Source organism: Colius striatus, chromosome Z (assembly GCF_028858725.1).
Source record: "Colius striatus isolate bColStr4 chromosome Z, bColStr4.1.hap1, whole genome shotgun sequence".
NCBI classification, from domain to species: Eukaryota; Metazoa; Chordata; class Aves; order Coliiformes; family Coliidae; genus Colius; species Colius striatus.
In genome coordinates this window covers 77,226,051-77,252,034 of record NC_084790.1, presented here as the reverse complement: position 1 = coordinate 77,252,034, position 25,984 = coordinate 77,226,051, and the positions used below count along the sequence as shown (strand labels likewise).

Here is a 25,984-nt window from a genome sequence, read left to right as displayed (position 1 = left end):
CTCAGCTGGTACTATTTGTGATGGTGTAGATGGCTGTTTTCTGGAGTATAATCAGGTCCTGATAAATCCTGCCTCTTTTTTTCAGTGGAAGATCTATGATGCCTATGTAGAGGAGCTTCAGAAAATGGAAAGATCAAAAGAGAAAGAAAAATCAAGAGTTCAGGTAGCAAAGAGTGAGGAGGTGAAGAAGAATGGAAGAAAGTCGACTTCTCTGGAGTCACAGGTATGTTTCATAATGCTGAAAGAAGCCTGCTCAGAGTGGTGCTTGATACACCCATAATGCAAGTCAGGTGAATTTTAGCAAGTCATGCTGACTGTAGCTAGTTATCTCAGTTGGGAAGTAACTCTGAGAAATGCAAAAATCAGTCAAAAATAGGATTTCCATTTGGTTATACTTTTTACAGGAATACAAAACAGAGTGAAACCATAATCTTGTCTTCAAAGCTGATTTCCAAGTGAGACTTGTGACTTTCTGTTTTGTGCGTTATCATGTTTGAGTGTCTTTTTTGGTCACCATGTGAGGGAAAGAAGAATGAAATAAGCACAGCCTTCCAATGTGAAAGGCAAAGAAATTTCAGGTTCTTTCCAAATGCTACAACAGAAATGGAGTGAAGCACTTTTCACTATTTATAATTATTTTAATGATTATGTTATAGAAATGAAATTTATATGTTTTCTAGTATATACATGTAAATAGTATATAATATATAATTTATAGAAAAATTAATAATAGTTGATTGAAATCAAAGTCTACATACTTAAAAGTGAATATTGATTCTGAGAGGCTTGACCTAATTTGCAAGTGGATCATTGATGCAACATTTATTCATTCAGTTGGAAAGTGATAGAAGTGTGTCTGGGTGTTTGAAGTGCTATACCATTGTTAGTAATTACACAGCATGGTGTAATTTAGTCGTGGTGAAATGAATCTCCCAAGAGGAGGTCAGCCACTCTGAGTCCCGTGGAGTAGCAGAGTGAATGACAAGGGCTAATGAGCTGAAGCAGAATCATAGAATTGTTTCAGCTGGAAAAGACCTTTAAGATCATGGAGTCCAGCCTTTGTCCCAGCCCTACCAAACACTAGAGCATTTCCCTAAGTACAACATCCACCCATCTCTTAAACATCTCCAGGGATGATAACTCCAGCACCAACCTGGGCAGGCCGTTCCAATGCCTGACAACCCTTGCAGGAAAGAAATTCCTCCTCATATCCAGCCTGAACCTCCCCTGGTGCAACTTGAGGCCATTTCCTCTTGTTCTATTGCTTGTCCCTAGGGAGAACAGACTGAGCCCTGCCTTTTTCAGGTAGTTCTGGAGAGTGATAAGGTCTCTACTGAGCCTTCTTTTCTCCAGGTTAAACAACCTCAGATCCCTCAACCATTCCTCATGATATGTGCTCCACATCCTTTACTAGCTTGGCAGCCAGTCTCTGGACCCTTTCCAGCACCTCAATGTCCTTCATGTACAGAGGGGTCCAGAACTGGACACAGTATTCGAGGTGCGGCCTCACCAAAGCTGAGTACAGGGCAATGATCACTTCACTTCTCCTGCTGACAACACTGTTTCTGATCCAGTCCAGGATGCTGTTGGCCTTCTTGGCCACCTGGGCACACAGCTGGCTCATGTTCAGCCACTGTCAACCAACACTGCCAGGTCCCTCTGTGCCTGGCAACTTTCCAGCCACTCCTCCCCAAGCCTGTAGCACTGCTGGGGGTTGTTGTGGCCCAAGTGCAAGATCCAGCACTTGGCCTTATTGAAACTCCTTTTTGAAGCTTTCATTAGTCTGGCTTCTCAAACTAGCAGGTATCATAACTCCTGCTAATCTCCAAGCTGTTATTGTGATCTTGTTGTGAGGGAGATACTGACTCCCAGTCCATGCTGCTCAGTCAAAAGTAGCCTAGAAGTGCATGAAAAGATGCCACAGTCCATCCTCCAAAAGTGAGAATAACTCCTTAAAAATTCGAAGCACTAAGAATATGATACAGCAACCCTGTAAGATTTTCTTCATGTTGCAGAATGTTTTAAAGGTCTTCAGGAGCTTTCTATTAAGGTTTAACAGAGTTTGACCTATACAGAGTTGTGGGTGGTTCTTTCTACTCCCAGTCTAAGTTATACCATTTAGAAGGCAAGCTGAAATAATTTCTATAATGACTGGAGCAAAATACACTGAGAACTGTAATACAGAAACCTGGAAGTCAAGTCTTAGCTTGCTCCTAGAATAGGAGCAACTATCAACATAACTAAAATATATCTATGTAATACAAGCTGGCTTCTGACACTGGCTTTAGCACTTTCATCCCATGTGACTGTTTCAACTGTACAGGATTTGGCTCGTTTAGCTCCCACAGCAGCACTGTGCCTTCAAAAGCCTTTTAGTACAAACAGACCAGGAACATGTTCTAACAGACTTCTTCATGTGAATTGTGGCATTGAAATTTACTGTCCTTCTGAAAACTAATAAACTTTTCACCTGAGGGTATTTTTGAGAATTAAGCCTGAAGTCAATGGTACAATCAGGGCCTTCAAGGGATGACTGCTAAAAGCTGATAATGAAAACGAAATAAAATCTCTACCAATGAAACTATGTTGTAAAAAACATGCTGCATCCTTCACTGAAAACAGCGGGAAGTTGAAATCTAGTCACCTATGACCTCTCCATTTGGTAATTTGCTTTTACACTCTTAGCACACAAGGGAGCTTGCATGGAAGCCAGAAAGTCAGTACATTGAAAAAGTGAAAGATTCTTTATGCAGAGTGAGCGTCTCAAGTCCTCTGCGAGGCTGGTAGACCACCTTGAAGTGTATGAAAAACCTGCTGAATTTTCCAATCACTAAATGTAAAAATGCAACTTGAAGTATCAGGCTAAAATTAGACTTCCAACAGGCATTACATCTGGTTGTGTCAGCCTACACTATTAAAGGTTGACATCATCTGAATCTGTACTTCTGGCCTCAAGTCAGGAAATGGAGAAGTGGGTTTTGTGGAGCTTCTAAGTCACAGGTTTCATACTTTTGATCACACATGGTAATTGAAAACAGAGCTTTTCCAGCTAAACACTTTCTAGAACATCAGGCAGGAGCAAGGATGCAACAACTAGAAGCAGAAATTGATTTCCACCACTTCTTACACCAGGCTAGGTACTATGAAGAAAAAGACTGTGGTAGCTACTGAGATAGCACTGGATTCAACCCAGAGGGAAGAATAGGAGAAAATGTGTGAGTGTTACCAGAGATGGATCTCTCTCTGATGGAAGCTCTTGCCTGTGGCAGGAGGACATGAAAGGGAAGATCCAAGAACTAGAGCTGCGGCTGGAGATGATGGTGGGAGTCATGAGGATGATGAGGATTTGAAAATATAACAGATGAAAGAAAAAGAGAAAAAAAATACTGATACTGAATAAGAGGTCAACAACTGACTGGGAGAGAAAGAACGTGATCCATGGAAGAATGTGGCCAAAGGGAGGGGAAAGGAGAGAAAAAGTGAGGAGAGACCCTTGACAGTGGAGTAAACACTCACTAGTGGAAAAGGAGTGAAGCCATGCACTGCACTTAGGAATAACGAAAAGAAAGAAAGAATACATGGGTTGGAAAAGTAGAAGAGAAAGTCAGCCAACAGAAAAAAGAATGGAGGTAACCAGGGATTCCACCAGAAAGAAGGATGAGATTAACATAAAGAAGAAAATGAGTGAATGAAAGTCAGAATGTTAGGAAGTAATTAAAGAGAGACTGTGATGAGAGGCTTGGAAATCTCTCAATATGTCTGTTACTCAGATGGATCTAGAAAGAAGGGGGTGTGCTATGTCTGAATGCAGTCATACAACATTTGAAACTTTTCCTCAGTTTTCAGTAAAGGCAGCAAACGGAACATGGAGAACATAGAATACCAGAGAGGAATGATACTATTTTTTTTTTAGAGCTGAAAATAGTTGGAGAGAACTAGGCAGAAGTGTTGCATCTGCTTGTCCTGTTCTTCCTGAGCCATCTGCTTATGGCTCTGACTACAGAGAAAATCTGGCCCAGAGATAGTCTTGGTCTGATCCAGTACGACCCTCCTCATGTTGTTGCATAGAAATGAGATATCTGAGATTGACTCAACATACAAAGTGGTTAATGCAAATAAGTTGATTCAGGCTCTATCTGAAAGAGATGCACTCTCACCCTGAAATGACAAGGCATGAAAGAAATCCCTGGTCTGATAGTAAGGGATTTTAATGACTGTATCTAAAAAGGGGTGGTGCTATGTAATTGGAATATAACAGGGATATATTAATGTGAGAAAGGTAAAATGATTCCATTATTTTGACCTTTAACAGTATATGCAGCAATAGAACGAATATGGAGGGACAGAATATTGTCATTACAGTTGATATGGAATAAAAAAATCATGTTTACCAAAGGTAGGCTGTGTTCAAATAATCCCATTTCTTTCTTTGATAAAAGAAAAATTGTGATTTCCGTTAACAGGGGAAGCACAGTAAAGGTAATCTAGCTGAAATTCTTTAAAGCTATTTTTATAATAAAAATAATCAGATAAACCAGAAAAGTTGCTTTTTAGTACAGATTGAGAGGGGCCAGTGGAGAGGAAGACTGTGCATTTTGGTATATCAAAGTAATATTTATAAGGTGAGGTCTTACAGTTTGAAATGACGGGGAAAAACATGAGTTTATCAGTTGGTGAGTTGTGATATGGATGGGAAAAGACTTTACTGGAATATAACACATGAGAGCAGAGAAATATTTTTTCTCTGATGGAAGGCTGGGTGTTACCTTATCTAGGGTAGTACAGTCATGTATGATTTTGATCACTCCTTTCCAAAGATGATAGATTGCAAATCTGTATAGATATGGAAAAGACAATAAGAAATTGAAAGCTTGAATACAAGAAACTGAAAAAATCCTAGCATATTTGTCTGGTAATGCAAAGGTAGAGAGGGAGTCTGAGACAGGTAAGAGAAAGGGGAAAGAATCACTAAGGCAGAGGACAGTGTCAACAGAAATACAGATGGATGTGAACCAGTTAGAAGTATTTTAAAGCTGGAACTTACTCCACTGAAACAATCTCTAATCTCCTCTGAAGGAGAAATAACATAATATTAAAATGGTAGGGGTTTGAAGGGACCTTTAGAGATCATCTAGTCCAACCCCCCTGCAGAAGCAGGTTCACCTAGATCAGGTCGCAAGGGAACATGTCCAGGCGGGTCTTGAAGACCTCCAAGGAAGGAGACTCCACAACCCCTCTGGGCAGCCTGTGCCAGGGCTCCCTCACCTGAACAGTGAAAACAGAGTTTTTTCTTATGTTTAGAGTGGAACTTTTGTGTTCCAGCTTCATCCCATTACTCCTTGTCGTGTTGCTAGCTACTATAGAAAAAAGGGATGTCCCAACCTCCTGACACCCACCCTTTAGATCCTTGCAGATGTTAATAAGATCCTCCCTCAAGTCTCCTCCAGACTAAACAGCCCCAGTTCCCCACAGTCTTTCCTCATAAGGAAGATGCTCCAGTCCCCTGATCATCTTGGTGGCCCTGCGCTGGACTGTCTCCAGAAGTTCTCTGTCCCTCTTGAGCTGGGGAGCCCAGAACTGGACAGAGGACTCCAGATGAGGCCTTACTAGGGCAGAGAAGAGGGGGAGAAGAACCAATCTTGACCTGCTGGCCACACTCTTCTTGATGCATCCCAGGCTGCCATTGGCCTTCTTGGCCACGAGGCCACATTGCTGGCTCATGGTTAGTTTATTATCAATCAGGACTCCCAGGTCTCTCTCTGCAGAGCTGCTCTTCAGCAGTTCAACCCCCAGCCTGTGCTGGTGCAAGGGATTGTTCCTTCCCAGATGCAGGACTCTGCACTTGTCCTTATTGAACCTCATGTGGTCCCTCTCTGCCCAACTCTCAAGCTGATCAAAATGTCACTGAATGGCAGCACAGCCTCTGGGGAATCATCTAGGCGTCCCAATTTGGTATCAGCAGGGAACTTGCTGAGGGTACACTCTCTCCCCTCATCCAGGTCTTTGATGAAGATGTTGATCAAGACTGGCCCCAGAACCCATCCCTGTGGAACTCCACTGGCCATAGGCCTCCAACTCGATTCTGTGCCATTGATCACCACCCTCCGGGCTCTGTCATGGTTCAACAGCTTCTAAAAAAGCTGCCAACAAATTTATATTTAACAGAGAAATGTACATTTCTGAATCATGTGAGGTTCTGTTTTACTTACCTATTACACTGCAGCATTATGCCTTCTTGTGATAGGCCTGGTGAAAAAGCCCAGCTCACAGGGTCACAGTTACCACCTGGTTGATGACAGTTACTTTTGAAATAACACCTGTAATTCAAACACAATTACCCTTCACATGATTATTCACCTGTTCCTCGTCATGCCTAGGAGTCAATGAGTTGTCACGGATTCCTTGTCTTCAATCTGCTGCTTATAGTGTATCAGAATTAAAAGCAAGCATTGAAAATTAACAGATGAGAACAATTCTGGAAACAAATAACTGCTTGTCAGGATTCAATCTGAGGGACTTTGGGATTTGCAGTGCATCGAGATGTTAACTGAGCAACAGATAACAACATCCCTGTGCTATGCTTTTCTCTTTGCAAGCCAGGAGTTCTTGTCACAGTATATATAATGTCAGAGGTAGGAGCAGTTACTGCAGTGTTTTTAGGGTGGGCTTTGTCCTTTGAATATGCAGTTATACACCAGCAAAAGCTTTTTTTCATGCTTCAATTTACTGGAGTCACACATTGCAACTGGCCAGCTGCTGATGTGAAGTAATTAGGGTTAACGAATAGTGGAGCAAGACCAAGACATTTATTTTTGGATTACTAGCCAATTATCCCTCTTACATAAGATTCAACTAACATTCTTACTGTTCTAAAATTAATTTTTGCACAGAAATAAACAAAAAAAAATTGTTAGCTTGTGAATTTTCATTACATTTGGCCAGCTAGCCCAGACTTGGCCTAAAGCAAAAAAAAATAGTTTCTAAGAGATCTTTTTTTAAAAAAGGTATGTTAGGCCTATCACTTCCACAGAAGATTTGTTTCAGTAGCATACAGAATACATCAAGGGTGAAATAGAGTGGGACCCAATGAGAAAATATCTCACTCTGAACCAGTCTAATGCAAAAAAACCATAGTTATTCATGACTACATTGCTAACAGTATAGCTACCTTACAGGAAAGACGGCTTAACTCTCTTTTGAGTCATCTGGAGAGTTTCCTGCATTGCAGGAAAAAATTCCAATGAATAATACATTGCTTCTGTATTTACAGGGTGTTTTTTTGTTTGAAGCCTACTTTCCACTGACAAAAAAAACCAACCCCAAAACAGAATCAGTCGTAGAATTATAGAATAGTTTGGGATGGAAGGAATCTTAAAGATCATCCAGTTCCTCCTCTCTCTAACACTTGGGAGAAATCAGGGTGGTTGAAGTCACCCATGAGGACCAGGGCTTGTGAATGTGAGGCTGCTCCTATCTGTTTCATTAGCTTAGTCTTCCTGGTGAAGTGGCCTGTAGCAGACGTTCCTTGTAATGTCCTGTGTTCCTGACCTCCCTTTAATCCTGACTCATGAGGTTTGCACAGGCCCACCTCTCTAGCCTATGAAAGTCTCTCTAGATGGCATCCCATCCCTCTAGAGTATCAACTCCACCGTTTGGATCATAGATGAGGCAGGATCTAGCATTTGTCTTTGAGAATACATAAAGGAACCCTTATCTTCTGATCTTCAGTCCAGAACAATATCTCAGGTTGGAAATTCAGAATGTTTGCAGTGTAGTTTTCTTTGGGTGTGTGAGAGAACAAGAGCTGTGATCCTGCTCATATGTGTAGGGTACAACACTGCCGTTCCCCCTGAGCTCCTTCCAATAGCAGGTGCATGTTAAAACAGAAGATAAATTTTTGCCTGTGGAACAGGTGAATGGAAGCTAACCTCATGATGAACCAGCAAGACTCCAGGGAAGCTGTTCTTTATACCCCTTAACTATGACTTTTACTGTTTATGGCACTTCTCTTTTCCTAAATCAAACTATAATCTTTTCAACACTTAACCTCTGTCAATTAAGCCTACTCAGGGCAATATGCTAGTGGCAGCCAATTACATTTTTATAGTCATGATGCCATTGTTGCTGGACAAGTATTAGCAAAGGTAAATTGGTTTTTTTCAAGAAGTGTTTTAGAGAAAGACAGATCTTACTGTGGCTGAAGCAATAACAGCAGCTGAAAGTCTAAAGAGAGAAATTCCAGCAATTGAGAGTATTGATTTCTACTTGAGATGTTTCAAGCATTCTCTTTCTCCCCCTCTTTAGTTTCTCTGAATTCTTAGGAATTCTTAGCATCTAAGGAACCTAATACTTTGTTAAAACTTGAAAACATCTTTTCAGCAAGTCTGAACATGATAACAAATTCTCTGTGCTGTTCTCAAGAAGTCTTCTCACAAGCCCAGGGAAAACATGAAGAACGTGAGAGTGGCCACACTGATTCAAATCAAGGCTTTAACCACAAGTGAATGTGTGTGGAAGGATAAGAACACAACAAGAGCATATCTCAGCCCCAAAAATTCTTCCAGCTTTCAACTGTTTTTAGCTGTTTCCTATACCTAATGTACTTTGTGACACAGATGGAAGTACTCGTCCAGTCTTCCTTGAAACCATGTAAATTTTTTGCATCTGCAACACCCTTTGACAAGGAGTTGCACAGATGTGTCATCCTTCTGGAAGAGTTACCTCCAGTTACTTTTATTTATTTTGAACTTGATTTCCACTAGCTTTACTTTTTGTTTAACACCCCTACTTTTTGTATGAGAAGAAACACTAAACAGTCAGTCCGTGTGCATCCTCTGTGGGCCATTTAGGATTTCATAGACCTGTTTCTCTTCAGACTGGCAAGTCCCAGCCTACTTAGCTTTTCAAGATACAGAAGCCATTCCAGACTTCAGCTATCCTTGATGCCCTTCTCTGACCCTATCTCTTCTGAGATGGGAGAAGGCAACCGCACGTGTCACTGAAGATGTAAACAAACTATGGATTTATAAAAGACTGCAGATTATGGAATTGTTGTTTTGTTGGGGTTTATGCTCCTTTGTCCTGGCATCTTTATGCAATCATTTGAGTTTCATGCTCTTTGAAACAAGACTGTCAATCTCCCTTGGGTCTGTGCAGAGCACAGGAAAGAAGCAAAGGGCTGTTCTTAGTCCTGACCATGAGGTGTAGTTTTGGCAAATCATTTCACTTTTTCTTTTCACGTTCAGGGCACTTTCTGAGCTGTGTTGAGGATGACAGATTTCTTTTCAGTGTAGTCACTGTGGAGGAAATCATGCTGTGCTGGCAACCATCAATCCCTAGCAGAGATTTGAATATGAAAAGCTTTGAAACACTGATGAAGCTTTGGGGCAGCAGTAGTAGATGGGGATTCAGTTTCTTGGAGCAGCATTCTGTTGGAGCACTTTTCATATATGCCTTAGCAGTCTTACATCATTACACAGAACTGTGCTGACACCCTCATTGCCCAGCAGAATCTGAGGTCTTCAATCTCCACCCTTCCACTTGCTGATACCCAGACTTCTCGTCCTACTTGCTGGTTAATGCAGTTTGAATTTTGCTAGTGATCACACATATACATACAGAGGATAGAGAACACACACAAAAATTACTAGGAATTACTCATTTAGTAAGAAGATGGTTCTAAGACTGTGGTGATCAGGCAACAAGGCTCTGTCAGAGAAGCATACCAACCAGCTATCTAATTGTCAAACAGCCCCTGATATCCTATCTTTTATCCATTTGTCCAAGCTACTTCTTTCCCCATCCACCTGGATTATTCCATTTCCCCACTTTTGTTTCCTCCCATACGAACAACTTGCCACTAATCACTTTTTCCCCATCGGTAACATTTTTGCTATATCCATACCCAAGCTTCCTATTTCTGGCATAGTTTCCTAGGCAATCATAGCTTTGCATGATGTTACTGATACTGCTACTGAGGGACTGCTGGTCTTACAAGACACTAGTCCCCAAAAGGTTTCCAGTAGTTGCATACATGTATGTATATCTGCATATCTTCACATACACAGACCTGCCCACTTACGGTGTTTCCTGTCCAGGAGGATGGGATTTTCCACAGTATTAAAACAATTTCCACAAGGAATGAACAGCAAGTTTCCCTTTGCATGTTGATAATGTATTTTAGGAGCTTACGAATCTATGAACTCATCAAGTTAGAATTACTCAGTGATTGACTGAAGGACTTCTAAGTCCCATTTTCTTCACATATGAGATGTTGAAGCTGTCTAGGTAGAGATGAGAGGATGCTTATGTGTGATCTAGCATCTCTGATTTCAGTACTGAAACTAAGGAACTGTTATAAAGTGGGATGAGGGATGGATCGAGCATGTGCTTCTAGCTCATCCCATTATGAGGTAGCTTGGATGAGTTAAGGAAGACAAAACTCTAACTGTTTGCACAGATAAGTACCTTCTATTTGAACTAAATCAGGAACAAATACTGAGGTCACTGAAGCTCAGCTGTGGATGGTATCTTACTAAACTTAAAATAAAGTAGTTGCCTTAATTCAAGTGCTCTTATCACTAGGTACTGGTGTAAGGAGCTTCAAATTGTCCTGTATTCAAGATCAAAGGACTCAAGTTTTTCAGTCACATGATATTTGATGGACTTGAAATACATTTTCTCTTCCTTGTTTTTCTTTTCAACAGAGTGATGATATAACCAAGATCTCAAAGGCTGCTAAAATAATGGAACGAATGGTGAATCAGAACACATTTGATGACATCACACAAGGTACGGCCCTGCTGGGTCCTGCAGATGAGTGACCACAGCTATAGCTGGAATGAGATGGAACAGAAATAGACTAGAAATAGGAATAGACTAGAATAGACTAGACTAGACTAGACTAGACTAGACTAGAATAGAATAGAATAGAATAAGAAATAGAGCTCAACTGGTAGGACTGGTAACCTGCTGACTTATGCAATGCAAACAGCACAGCAAACCATGGGCATGCATAGAGCATACAAAATTAGCCTTGCTCTGATCTGGCTGGGCACAGCAGATTCGGTCTGCATTGCCTTCCCTGTGATACCTCCCTGCTTCAACAGTTAATTCTCTCCAGGATGCAGGATCTGGTGACCACAGCCAGTGCCCTGCAGCTGTGTGCTAGCATACAGGTCACAGCCAAGGCTACATATTGACTCTTGGTGTTATTTTGCAACGATTTTACTGTCTCTCCTCAGCTCCCTTCTGAATGGCCTCACCTAGCTCCAGGACTTGACTGAGGTCTCTCCTCATTCCAGGCTTCTGCTGTCTTGTTCATCCTTTGCATTCAAATCATCAGCTTTGTGTGTGTGTGTGAGGACTTAGTGCTTGGCAAAATGCATTTACAGAGGTTGGGTGCTGATTTGGAGTTGAAATTTATGGACTAAGACAGTTTTTATACTAACAATTGAGTTGTGCTGAGGCAGTGAGAATAACAGAAAGTTTTTCAAAGCTTCCCTGGCACTAATCAGCACTTGTCTTGCTGGTTTATTTCCAATTTATACACCAAGACTTTTTGTGTGTGTGTTTTGTTTTGTTTTAGATTTCAAATATTTTGAAGATGCCTCCGATGAATACAGAGACCAGCAAGGAACTCTCCTCCCACTCTGGAAGTTCCAGTGTGACAAAACCAAAAGACTTGCAGTTACTGCCATCTGCTGGTAATTCTCTTTGTTACAAACCTACTCGCGTTTCACCGGAGGGTGGGATTCCATGTCATGGCACCTTACAAGGCAGCGCTGGTTTCTCTGGTTTGAATAATTACAGTCAGCTGCTTTGGCAGCACCTAAACATGCCTGGTACTTCTAGACGCAAAGGAGCTTGTGTAAGTCTGTGCCATTCAGCAGAGTGAAGGCACAGCAGGCTTTGTGCTAGGGCAGCGTGAGTGCAGTTACCAGAGCAAAGAATCATATCTTGGGAAAGCTGGGTTAGACATGTAATATCTTTGGACAACATGCTGTAGGAATCAACCCTGAAAAGCCATGGGGAAGACAAAGGATACAGACTATATTTTGAGAAATGTGAACACTGAAGAATTAAAGCAGCAGAAAGTCAAACATTGCATGTGCCAGACATGCCACCATACACTGTAAGGTGCTGAGGCACTGATAAGCAGGCAAGACATTTATGCATGGTACATATTCAATTGCTGTTCAGTCAACAATGGTATTTGTGTACTGGCGTCTTAAATGGTTCACTTTAGTTGGCATTTGCACTTTAGTCCACTGCCTGATCAGTCCAAAATTAATCACTGATACTTTCAAATTAACTGTCTTTTCTTAAGATATTACAGCCATGGTTATTACCATGTAAAAAAACCAGCTATCACCAATCTTAATGAGTCCTTTTACTTTTTAGCATGCTTGATCCTTTCCAGAACTGATTTGGTTCATGCACTGAGCATCAGACATATACAATCAGCTTCTGTCTTGTGCTTCCCTACAGCTAGACCCCTCTCACTTGTTTGTGGGGCAATGTGAACACATCTGTGTCTTGCTGTCCTTGTTTAACCTCAGCCAACAAAGAGGGTCTGTGGAGAGGCAGAGCAGGATTGCAGTCTTCTGTCCTTCCAAGCCACCACAGTGCAGTTATTATACTTTGATAGAATATCAAGGTCACAGTTGTGTGAGATTTACAAGATAACGGTAAAATTAGATGTGTAACTGAGAAGAAAGACATCTTTTATAGATAGTTTGTGCTGCTGTTAGTCTTGTCTCCAGGAAATGATAACAGAAAGATGGCCTTGAAATGGAAAGAATAATTCCAAATTACCTTATTGTAATAAGATTTATAATTTAATTTTTCTTCTCACATTGTTAGCAGTAACAGTGCATTTAGTTGATAGGGCAAGAGGATTAGTATGTCCAGGATTAGCCAAAGTGAAAAAGGGGAAATGAAAGGAAAAGTGATTTTATCTTACCCATTCATGAGAGCAAGTGAGAGAAAACAGTCATTAGATAGTTTTCCTATGCATTAATTTAACAGAATTGTTACCCACTGGTTGTGCTGTGTCAGTTCACGGATAGCAACAGTAGAATCATAGAACCACAGAATCGTTCAGGTTGGAGAAGACCATTGAGGTCATTGGGTCCAACTGTTAACCCGCCACTGCCATGGCCATCACTAAATCGTGTCCCTCAGGGCCACATCTACATATTTTTTTTAGTATCTTCAGTATCTTTTAGTATCTTTTTTTTTGTAACTTGCCTGGGTAGCCTGTTCCAAGGCTTGACAGTCCTTTTGGGGAAGAGTTATTTCCTAATCTCCAATCTAAACCTCCCCTGGGGCAACTTGAGCCCGTTTCCTATCATTCATTAGTGGGGAGAAGAGACCCACCTCACCATAACCTCCTGTCAGGTAGTTGTAGAGAGTGCTCATGTCTCCCTTCAAGCCTCCTCTTCTCTAGACTAAACACCCCATTCCCTCAGCTGCTCCTCCTCAATCTTGTGCTCCAGACCCTTCACCAGTCCTGGTGCCCATCTCTGGACATGCTCCAGCACCTCAGTGTCCCTCTTGTAGTGAGGGGCCCAACACTGGACACAATACTTGAGGTGAGACCACTTCATTGGTCCTGCTGGTCACACTATTTCTAATACAAGTCAGGATGCCATTGGCCTTCTTGGCCACCTATTCAAGCAGCTGTTGACCAACAGCTCAGGACCTTTCCCTCCAGGAAGCTTTCCACCTACTCTGCCCTAAGCCTGTAGCACTGCATGGGGTTGTTGTGACCTAAGTGCGGGACCCAACACTGAGCATTGTTGAACATCTTATTAGTCTTGACCCATTGCTCCAGCCTGTTCAGGTCCCTCTGAAGAGCCTTCCTGCCCTCAGGTAGGTCAACACTTTCCCCAGCTAGATGTCATCTGTGAACTGACTGCAGATGCACTCAATTCTCTCATCCAGATCATTGATAAAGATGTTAAACAGAATTGGCTCTAACACTGAGTCCTGGGGGCCACTGGTGGTCTGCTGCCAACTGTTCACCAACCACCCATTCACCATTTAGACTTGGCCACACAAACCATTTTTTACCCACTGAAGACTATGCCCATCCATACCATTAGCAGCCAGTTTCTACAGGAGAACGCTGTGGGAAGCAGTGTCAAAGGCTTACTAGAGTCTAGGCAGACAACATCCACAGCCTACAGTAACTCTCCACACACAGCAAAAAATGTAGAGAAGGTAGATATTTTTCAAATAAATGGACTTTAGAAGACATAGTAGGTGGTTATGTGCTCATTGTTAGTATGCCTCAGCAAATATATTGTTCACCAACTCAGTTAGAAGGGAATTTTCTTTCCTGGTCTGTGGGAATGATCGTGAATTTGTGTTCTGATAGCTGTCTCTTGAAGCATCCGTCATTATTTAATAGCAGGTTGGGAAATTAAGTTTATTGGGTAATATTCTGTTGTGGTTTAGAAACCCCTTAGTTGTCACCCATGAAAGATGGAACCTGACATATTCTTGCCTTTTTCCTCAAAAGAAACTTTCTCTGGTTATGAAATGGATAAGCCAAGAAGTGCTGAAGCTTGACATCATGTCTGTCTGTGCTTTCTTTCAGCTTTTTCATCTACTGCTGTGGTCTTCTGATGTTCTAATTTTATGCATCTTGAGTATGGAAGAATTACTCATACACGAACTTTACTAGTGCATATGTTCAAAGGGTTAAGCCCTCAGACCGTATGCAGTCCTGTGAGAATAGACTCTGATATTAGTGTATGAAACGCTGTGTTTCTGTGAAACTATATGGTTCATAATACATGCAATCTTACATCTATTTTCTCCTTACAGGAATCCAAAGTACAAGGACCTATTTGCAGCAGGATGTGGCTCTTGTAAGTAACAAATGCAAAAGAATCATTGAGAGATTGAAAATATGAAACAAGTGCACTGAGATCAAATTGTATTATGCTCTGGAGCATGGCAAGGACTCACCTAATTTCAAAGCAGTAAATTGAGATTTACCCCAATATAGGAATTAGGCTTTTACATAGGCTGACATAAACATTCAGAAATGCATAAGCATAGGCAGTGTTAGCCAAGGTTTTTGATTTATGACAGTGCTGACTCTCGCCTCAGCCAAAGACTTGCTTCTAGAAGCATCACTTAATCCTTTTTCCCTTACTTGATGGGCTCTGATTTCTCTGTTCCTGCCCTTCTAATTGCTGAAAGAGCAGATATGTTAGGTTTTGCCAGTAGCTAATAGTGAGAGACTTCACTGAATATTAGGAGATACTTTACAGAACAGTCTCAGAGGATAAGGTCTGCATTGGGGCACATCAGGCCTGGATACTGTGAAAAGGAACTTTTCCTGCTATAGTGTCTGAGATCAGACATAGGATAATTTTGAGCAGCAATGAACGTAAGGCTCAGGGGTTGCTGTGCTACTCCATATTAATCTCTGTCCTGTACTACTACCCTCACACTCAGGAAATGGAAAAGAATTCTAACAAACTGATATTTTCTCACCTTTTTTGTTCTTGTTTTGCTGTGTACATTACATATCCCTGTTCAGCTTATATGTCTGTTTTGCAAACAACATGGGAATCTGTTTCAACAACCTTGCATTTCCTTCTCTTCGTATCTCTTGGTTACAGACACACAGACTGCTGTATTCTGAATTCTTGTCTTCACATCTCCCCCTTTGCTTCTGTGGAGATGGTATAGTAATGTCACTATGAATAATCATTCTCTCTTCCATTCTTTCTTCTACTTTCTAGGTCTACCTAAAGTGCTGACTATCAGGATTAGGTTCTTAGGCAGGGGACAACATTCCCCTCAAGCACCACTGTTTTGTAGGGAAATTCCCAGAGGGAGGAGACCAGTTGTGAAACAAGTTTTTGTGGGATCTTTCTCACCAAGGCAGTATTGGACCCTCAGTGTTAACTTCTCAGCAGATTACTCAAAGATTTGTTTCAAGTCACCTAAAAGTGCTTCTGGGACTTGACAAGACTTTGTTCTTCTCCACTGTTAGTAGCTGCTGTAGACTCATACTGTCTTCATTTTCAGTGGCCTTAAAGCCTCAGCTTTACTTCAGATAGATCTTGTTAATTAACAGACCAACAACTGAAATCTCAAACTATTTGAGGTCTCCACTGGCTTATAGTTAGAACTTGTGATCACAGCAGTACCCTGCCTTCACATCTCCAGGGCATGTGCTCCTTGTGAAGATGTCTCCCTTGATTTTACCATTAACTGTGATGCAAGGCAGAGAGAGGCTGAGAAAAGAACAGTATCAGAAAGGCAGCAAATCCATCTCCTTGCTGCAAGATGACAGCTTTCAGAGCAGTCAGACTACAGTCATTAGATTTGTGAGAAGGACTAAATGTTTTGACCCAGTCACTCTCCCCACTGTCTCTGGTAGGAGAGTTCTTCCTCTCCAAGTATTCATATTTTATTTATTTAAGTAAAAGCTGACTCTTTTGTAGGGCGCTATTAATTCTTCATCTGTTCATGGTGCCACAGGTAACCAGTGACTGAGAATTGCAGATAGCATGACCAGGCACTAAAATATTTACTCTAAATAGCCCAACCTTAAGAGCTCTTTGTGGAGGACAGAGAGTGAGAGCGCCAAAGAGAGTACCTTACCAGCAGCTCTATCTTTGCCAATTAGCCATTTCAGTTAATCTGTATGTGCTTACAAATTACAGGTGGATACTTTTGCTAGTGTTGTTTGTGCTGAAAAAGCTAGAAGCTGTTGTGAATTTTCTGAACTACTAAGGCAAATAGTTTGGTGTTTATTTTAAAGGAACAACTTTTTTTGAATGAATGCTCAAGGCTCTCAGCTGTGATAAAATGGGTAATGAGATTCATTATTGAGAAATATAGTGCATGTGGGATAAAAGGCTCCTCATTGGGCTTCAAGGAGATTGCTGTTATTCAGAAAAATGATCTTGAAGTCACTCAAGGCTTTTAATTTCTTTTCAAACATTTGGTAGTGCTCAGCAATATTCAAAAAGGCAAAACAAAAATTAATGGAAATTACTATGGAAGAAAACATAAAGTGGGAATAAAATAGAAAGCTACATGTAAAGCAGCAGCAGGAACAATGATAGCTAAAAAGAGAACAAAATAAGATTTGTGATAAACTGACGTCCTCATTACTGTGTGCGGTTCTGGCTGTGAACTACGACAAAGGATGTGTCAGGCTCTGGAAGAATTGGAAAAGATCTGGAAAAGGGTAACAAGGGTGAACTGAAATATATGTAATGATCAGAGAGCATAAACAGACTGAGACTCTTAGACAGGGACTTGGTATGTGTCTATAGCGTCCTGAGTTGCATGGGGAAAGTGAAAACAGGTCAAATTTTTGTTATTGTTCATAACACAATAATGAGGGAGACTTTTAAAAATTATTGAGCAGCGGGTCAAAGACAAATTTAAAACAGAATAATATGATACATAATGGTGTGGAACATTCCTTTCTTCCTTTGTGATCTGAAAGAGAGAGATGAAATCAACAGAGGTTAGATAAACTCATGCTGTTGGAAGGACAAACTAGCTGATTCTGTGAGTTTATAACTGATAGTTGCTGGAAGCTCTGAGTACAGACAGGGGCATAAACTTATACTTGCTGAGATTCTCACAGTATTTTAACAATTGCTGCTTCAAACTCTTAGTGATAGGATACTTGGCTATGGGGACCTTTGGTGTGGTCCCAAATAGTCATATATTTTTCTGTGCTCTGACAATGAAACTAAATGGGCTGTCTTCATTTGTAGTAATAAGGATTGTATTCTGCTTGCAATATTGCAACATCTCATTTTCATCTTAAAATGACATTTTTCTCTTGAATTTCACTCCATCTGAATCCTAAAAATGCTCTTTTTAGTTTACCAAGAAGCCTAAATTGGCTGGACAATCTCTTTAATTCAGTAGGCAGCAGCTACTCTAAAGAGAAGATCAGGATCAGCCTGTGCAAATGAAATCATAGTGAGGGAGTGTTCAGGATATTCCCTACCTCATACAACACAACAAAATATTACTGTGTTCACAGCCCCTATGCCCAGACAGTGTAGGAATTGGGCAGCACCTTCCCACTGCCCTGCCAGCCAGGCACAGGAGGAGACATACAAGCTCAAGGATGGTAACCTCCCTGCTTTACCTGTTCAGACAGTTGTTGCAACTCATCAGAGCAAGACTCTTACGTGCACTTTCTGGGTTGTGCAGTAGTATTTGTGGTTTGTGTTCTGCCAGGGTCCCTTGTGCCAAGGGCAATACACAGATGCAGAGGAAATCAATGGCTTGCCATCTAATTTAGATGAGCGCTGGACCTGGGGAAGGGTCTAGGAAACAAGTCTCATGAGGAGTGGCTGAGAGAGCTGGGGGTGTATAGTCTGGAGAAGAGGAAGCTAAGGGGAGAAAGGATCACTCTCTAAAATTCCCTTACAGGAGTTTATGGCAAGGTGGGAGTTGATCCCTTCTCCCAAGTAATGAATGGTAAAATATAAGAGGAAATACTTTAAAGTTGCACCAGCAGATTGGAGATTAGGAATAGCTTTTTCACTGAGAGGGTTGTTAAACACTAGCACAGGCTGCCCAGGGAGATGGTGGAGTTCCCATCCCTGGAGATATTGAAAAGCTGCATAGCTGAGGAGCTGAGGGGCATGGTTTAGTGCTGAGCTTGGCAGTGTGAGGTGATCTTAAGGGTCTTTTCCAACCAAAATGATTCTATGATTCTATGAACAAGAGACTGTGAGGACTTTGTATCCCATTTTTATAGCAGACATGGAGGGCATAGTTCATCTCAGTGAGCTGTAGCCAGCTAACAGCTGCAAGCTGAGTCTCTGCTTTAAGCTTCCCCTTTAGTCAGCAGTGAGACATAAACACATCCTGAGGCTGTCTATCCTACTGAAAGCCTAGTGTCCAGAGAGGAGGTAAGTAGCTGTCTGGAAGGAGTCCATACCATGGACTTTGGTATGTGTCTCAGGTAGGGAACCTAGTCTAGATGCTTGTCTTAGGGGCTAAAGTGAGGCAAGATGAATCCTGGCCAGATGAAATAAACCTGGAATCACAGAGAGGCTGGGGTAGAGGCAGGAGCGGATCCTAGATCTTCGGTTCTTTGATGGCCATAATTACATCACCAGTCTCGCACAACTTGCATTTGAAAGCACTGCCAAGATGCAAATAACACATTTATCCTACTGCCTAAAGTATACTTTGTTAAAACAGAACTCTCCTTGTTTACTGTGGGTCTGTTTCACTCCAACATGGACAGTTCTTTACAAAAAGGGCCCTAGCTTTTCCCTTCTTTAGTATCCTGTTTCTGGAGTTTTCACTGGTGATTTATTTGGATGGGGTTTCTGATGCAAATGACATTTCTTTGGCATGAGATGTTTGCTTCTGAACAAGGAAATACTGTCACTGTAATTTGCAATTCAGGATCTGTGCCACTTGGCTGGAATTAATTTTTGTTCCCATCGGGAGAAGATGTCTTTCTTTTTTTGTTTTTGCATAAATCAGAGTGCTGGGTTTCTACCTAGACTGACAGCCTGCAGTGCAGGGTTCAAAGAGGCTGTGATGGCTGTTGGGCTTGTGTTCTGCCTTGGTGATGAGAGAACCACAAATACAAGCTCAGGTCTTAGCAATCACCTCAATTGCTAGGTGATTCCAAATGCAACTGAGCCTCTGTCAGCCTTCAGAGATGGCCTGTTACTTGCAGCTTCATCTGTCAGCATGTGAGGTGCGTAGGGAAAATCAGTATCTGTGTGGTCAATGGATTTTATCCTTCTGTTTCTTTGAACTCAGTGGATGTAACTTGCCAGTCACAAGGATGGATAAGAAGTAGGGCCTTGCACCCAAAGCACTGAAAATGTGAGGTACCTGACAAAGTTGTCTACTCAATTCTTCACATTACTGGGTCTGAAATGGCATCTTGTGTAGACACAAGTAGACCATGTAAATATGCCTATATTGCTTTAATTAATAGATGTCCTGAGGCTCCCTAGTGCTGAGGAGTCATGGTTGAACACTGAGACCATGGGCCAGATCATGTTGCACTTTCTTACAGCATAGTGTTGGATAAACACAGAGATACTGAATACACTTCCTGGACCGTTTTGTGTTTTCCCATTTCTCAAATGCACTGCCCAATGAACATGAACAGTTTTTTATTTACTGTCATCCACTGATTGAGGCTGATGGATGGTCATTGCAATACAAATATTCCTGAATGGGACACACTGAGAGTGTTTAAGGGATAACATCAAGGTACTGCAGCTTCCTGCTCACCTCTGTGGTTCATAGGCAATGCCTGTTCTGCTGGAGATCTCATCCATCAGGAGTTCTGCCACTCTTCAGGTCAAATGAATCTATTAATTTTCAGTGCTCTGTGAGCTTCTAGCACTAAAGGATAAAGTACAGCTCTTCAAGGAGCTAGCTCCTCAGTAACACTGAGAAACGTTCTCTCCAGAATGGATGGTGAAGATAAGATAGCAAGATTAATTTAAAATCAGATTGGTTTGATCAAAGAACATGCTTCTCTTACCTTGCAGACAGCTTCTTGGCTGGGATCTGATCTTGCACAGACAACTGAAAGGCGAATTCATTACTACGCACTGTAATTGGGCATGAGTATTTGGAGAAGCAGGCATTTAAATTAGAGAGTAAAGAAAATGACTGGTAACAAAACTAGCTCACTTCTAGAGGAGAAAAGTAATTCTGGAGGGAGTGTGTTTGGAGTTATGCCATTTTTCTCTTCCTCTTTTTGTCCAAGAAGCCTGTGGCCTCTCTGTGTAGAAAGCAAAAAATAGTGGAAAAAATAATTAGTAGAGAATTCCCAATCTGCTATTCAAAGATTTAATGAAAATTAAGAGCATCACTCTATTTCACACAACTTAGGTTTATTCCCAGCCTATCCCAAGCCCCAAAGATTTCTGCTAAGCCAAACACTTTGTTTTCTAACACAATATTTCTTTACCAGCTATGAATTTGAGAGACACGTCGGGAATCATAGAATGGTCTGGAATGGAAGGCACCTTTAAAACTTATCTAGTTCCACCACCCCTTGTCATGGGCAGGGACACTTCTGCTACAGCAGGCCACTCAAAGCTCCATCCAGCCTGCTCTTGAACACTTCTGCAGATGAAGCATTCATGACTCCTCTGGACAACCTCTTCAAGTGTCTGACAAACCTCACAGTAAAAAATTTCTTCCTAATATCTAAACTAAAACTGCCCTCTTTCAGTTTAAAACTGTTACCCCTCATCCTGTCATTAGACTCTCTGATAAAATGTCCCTCTCCATCTTTCCTGTAAGACCTCCTTTAGTAAGGCTGCTAGAAGGTCTCCTCAGAGCCATTTCTTTGCAGGCTGAACAACCCCAACTCTCCCAGCCTATCCTCACAGGCAAGGTGTCCCAGCCCTCTGATCATCTTTGTGGCCTCCTCTGGGCTCACTCCAACACCTCAGTGCCTTCCTGATGTTAGGTGCTGGACTCAGTACTGCAGGTGGCATCTCACCAGAGTGGAGTAGAAGGGTGGAATTCCTTCTCGGGACCTACTGCCCACACTGCTTTTGATGCAGCCCAGGATACGACTGGCTGAGCACACATTGATGGATGGCTCTTATTCAGTTTTTCGCCCACCAGTACTCCCAGGTCCTTCTCTGCAGGGCTGCTCTCAATCTGTACATCACCCAGCCTGTATCCATGTTTGAAATTGTTCCAACTTGTGTACAGGATCTTGCCCATGTCCTTGTTGAACTTTAAGACCTTTGCGTGAACCCACCTCTCTGATCTGTCAAGGTTCCTCTGAATCCTTTCCCTCTAGAATATCAACCACACCATTCAGCTTGGTGTCATGCACCTGTCACAAAGCAGGAAAATGATACTGGTAGTTAATGAAGCTCATTGGGAGAGCTTGAGACTAGATTTGAAGGGGCGAAGGGACAAAACCAGGCTTGACAGAGATAAGCCTGGGGGGCAGCATGCAAGTGTCTGAGGGATGGCCTGCTGCTGGCATCTGTGGGTCTGCTACCTCAGTGGAGGCTGGAGATGGAGAACCTCATGGCCTTAGAGAGGCAAGGGTTGACATATTGGAGGCCACAGAAACACCTGAAAATGGTCACATGGAGGTCAGGACTTCTTCCCTTCCAGAAGTCATAAGATTGGTAATACATCTGAAGTGCATCTACACTAATGTACACAGCATGGGCAACAAACATGAGAAGCCATTGTGCACTGAGGGAAGTAAAACATAGTTGCTATTATGGAAATGTGGTGAAACAAGTCACACAGCTGGAGTGCTACACTGGATGGCCCCAGACTCTTCAGAAGGGACAGGCAGGACAGGAGAGATGGAGGGTTAGCCCTCTATGTTATGGAGTGTCTCAACTGTTTAGAGGTCAGTGATGATGAGGATAGGGTCAAATGTTTGTGGGTAAGAATCAGAGGGAAAGATAATAAGGCTGATGTCATGGTAGGAGTTTGTTACAGACCACCCAACCAGAATTAGGAGGTAGACAAAACATTCTATAAGCAGCTGGGAAAAGTCTCAAGTTCACTGGCCCTTGTTCTTGTGGGGCACTTCAACTTACCAGATGTCTGCCAGAAATACAATACCACAGAGAGGAAACAATCCAGGAGTTTCCTGGAGTGTGTGGAAGAGAACTGCCTCATACAGCTGATGAGGGAGCCAACAAAGAAAGGTGCCTTGCTGCACCTAGTTTTTGTGAACAAGAGGGTCTTGTGGGGGATGTGGTGGTTAGAAATCATCTTGGGCATAGTGATCATTAAATGATTGAATTCCTGATCCTCAGGGAAGCAAGGAGAAGGACTGCCACCTTAGATTTCCAGAGGGTAGACTTTGACACATTTAAGAAGTTGGTTGCCAGTGTCCCTTGGGAGGTAGTCATGAAAGGCAAAGGATTCCAGGAAGGCTGGACGTTCTTCAAGAAGTAAATCTTAAAGGCAGAGGATCAAGTTGTCCTCATGTGCAAGAGGATGAGCTGGTGAGGCAGAAGACCATCGTGGCTGAACAAGGAGCTTCTGCTGGAGCTCAGGAGGAAAAAGAGAATTTATGATCTTTGAAAGAAAGGTGAGGCAGCTCAGGAGGACTACAAAGGTGTTATGACGTCATGTAGGGATAAAATTAGAAGAGCTGAGGCACAATTAGAAGTTAAGCTGGCCGCTGCTGCAAAAGACAGTAGGAAAATTTTCTATAAATATATCAGTAACAAAAGGAGGGCTAAAGGGAACCTTCATCCTTTAATGGATGCAGAGGGAAGCATGGTAACTAAGAATGAGGGAAAGGCTGAGGTGCTTAATACCTCTTTCACCACCTGTTTTCTGGGTACCCAGCCCTCTGAGCCAAAAGCCTTACTGCTCCACATCAGTGCACACAAGTCCATGGCGCAGGATGGGATCCACCCGAGGATGCTGAGAGAGCTGGTGTAAGTGCTCACCGAGCTACTCTCCATCATCTACCAGAAGTCCTGGCTCACCAGGGAGGTCCCTGTGGACTGGAGGATGGCAAATGTGAGACTCATCTACAAGAAGGGTCAGAAGAAGGACTCTTGGAACTACTGGCCTGTCAGCCTAACCTTGTTGCTGGGGAAGATTATGGAACAACTCATCCTGAGTGCCATTGTGAGGCACATACAGGATAACCAAGGGTTCAGGTCCAGTCAGCATGGCTTTATGAAGGGTGGATCCTGTTTGACCAATCTGATCTACAAGATGACTCAGTGGATGAGGGAAAGGCTGTGGATGTGGTCTACCTGGCCTTTAGTTAAGCCTTCAACACACTCTTATACAGCATCATTCTTGAGAAACTGGCTGCCCATGGCTTGGATGGACCCACTCTGTGATGAGTGGAAAACTGGCTGGATGGCTGGGCCCAGAGAGTCGTGGTGAATGAAGTTAAATTAATTGGTGGCCAGTCACCAGTGGTGTTCCCCAGGGCTCATGCTGGGGCCTGTTCTGTTTAATATCTTTATCAATGATCTGGATGAAGGGATAGGTTGCACCCTTAGTAACTTTGCAGGTGACACCAATCTGGGAAAGAGCAGAGACCTGCTTGAGGGCAGGAGGGCTCTTCAGAGGGACCTGGACAGGCTGGACCAGTGGCCGAGGCCAGTTGTGTGAGATTCAAGAAGGCCAAGTGCCAGGTTTTTCACTTGGGTCACAACACCTTCACACAATGCAACAGGCTTGGGGCAGAGTGGCCAGGAGGCTGCCCAGAGGAGGAAGGCCTGGAGGTTTTGATTAATAGCTGGCTGAATATGAGTGAGCAGTGTGCCCAGGAGGCCAAGAAGGCCAATGGCATCTGGGCTTGTACCAGAAATAGTGTGACCAGCAGGCCCAGGGCAGTGATTGTCGCCCTGTACTCAGCACTGGTGAGGCTGCACCTCGAGTGCTGTGTTCATTGTTGGACCCCTCACTCCCAGAGGGACACTGAAGTGCTGGAGAGTGTCCAGAGATGGGCACCAGATCTGAGGAAGGGTCTGGAGCACAAATCTGAATGAGGAGCAGCTGAGGGAACTGGGGGCATTTTGTCTGGTGAAGCGGAGGCTGAGGGGAGAAAGGCTCACTCGCTACAACTACCTGACAGGAGGTTATGGTGAGGTAGGAGTTGGCCTTTTCTCAATGACAAGAGGAAACTGGCTCAAGTTGCACCAGAGGAGGTTTAGATTGGAGATTAGGAAGAACTTTCTCAGTGAGAGATTTGTTAGACCCTGGGACAGGCTGCCCAGGGAGGTGTTGGAGTCCCCATCCCTGAAGATATTGAAAAGCCACATAGATGCGGTGCTGAGGGCCATGCTTTAGTGGTGGGCTTGGCAATATGAGGTGAGTGGTTGGGCTTGATGATCTTAAAGGTATTTTCCAACCAAAATGATTCTATCATCCACAAAGTTGCTGAGTGCACTTGATCCCATTGTCCATGTAGCTGACAAATAAGTTAGACAGCGCTGGTTCTAGTGCAGAACCCTGAAGGACACCACTCATCACTGGTCTCTATCTGAGCATTGATGAGCTGACTGACACATGGAATACAACAATCCGGTCAATTCCTTATCCACTGAGTGATTCACCTAGCAAATTCAATTCTCTCCATTCTGGAGACAAGGATTTTGTGTGAGACAGTATCAAAGGCTTTGCGCAATCCAGGCAGATGATGTCAGTTTCTCTACCCTTATCCACCAGTGCTGTAACCCTGTTGTAGAAGGACACCAAGTTTGTTAGTCATAGTTAACCTGTAGTGATGCCATGTTGGCTGTCACCAATCACTTTCTTATTTCCTATGTGCTGTTAGCAGTTTCCAGGAGGAACTGCTCCATGATCTTGCCAGGCACAGAAGTGAGGCTGACTGGCCTGTAGTTCCCTATCTCTTCCTTTGTTCCCTTTTTAAAAATGAGGGTTATATTTCCCATTTTCCAGTCAGTGGAGACTTCACTATTCTGCCACAACTTCTCAAATATGATGGCTTAGCCACTTGATCCACCAGTTCACTCAGGACCCTTGATGTATCTCATCAGATCTAATGGACTTGTGCACCTTCAGGTTCCTTAGATGATATTGAACCTGATATTCTCCTATGGTGGGCAGTACTTTATTATCCCATTGTCTACTTTTGGATTCTGTGATTTGGGTGGTGTAGCTAAAGCACTTGCTGTTGAAGACCAGGGCAAAAAAATTGCCTTCTGCAAGTTGATTGTAGCCATATCTGCCGTTTGCCTGGTCAGGCAAGGTACAGTTTTATTCATCTTGTATTGTTGTCTATGTACCTCAATAAACCTTTCTTGTTACTTGTAATGTCCCTAGCCAAGTTCAGCTCCAGCTGTGCCTTGGCTTTCCTTATCCCCTCCGTGCATCCTCAGGGCCTATCTGTATAATCTCCCCAGGATATGTATCTTTGCCTCCACTGCCTATGCACATTGGTTTTGTGTTTTCATTTGGCTAAGAGGTCTTGATTTAGCCAAGCTGGCCTCCTGTTTCCCCTGCC

At 42.7% G+C, this 25,984-nt stretch overlaps 1 protein-coding gene across 1 annotated transcript in view; it reads left to right on the top strand.

Annotated features, from left to right (window-relative positions):
• Positions 1–25,984, top strand: part of DNAI1 (dynein axonemal intermediate chain 1) — a 151,745-nt gene that overhangs the window by 23,318 nt on the left and 102,443 nt on the right. The window contains exons 9-12 of the mRNA XM_062018494.1: positions 86–223; positions 10,707–10,791; positions 11,588–11,705; positions 14,836–14,879. Of these exons, the coding sequence (XP_061874478.1) occupies positions 86–223; positions 10,707–10,791; positions 11,588–11,705; positions 14,836–14,879 (385 nt within the window). The remainder of the gene's footprint in view (positions 1–85; positions 224–10,706; positions 10,792–11,587; positions 11,706–14,835; positions 14,880–25,984) is intronic.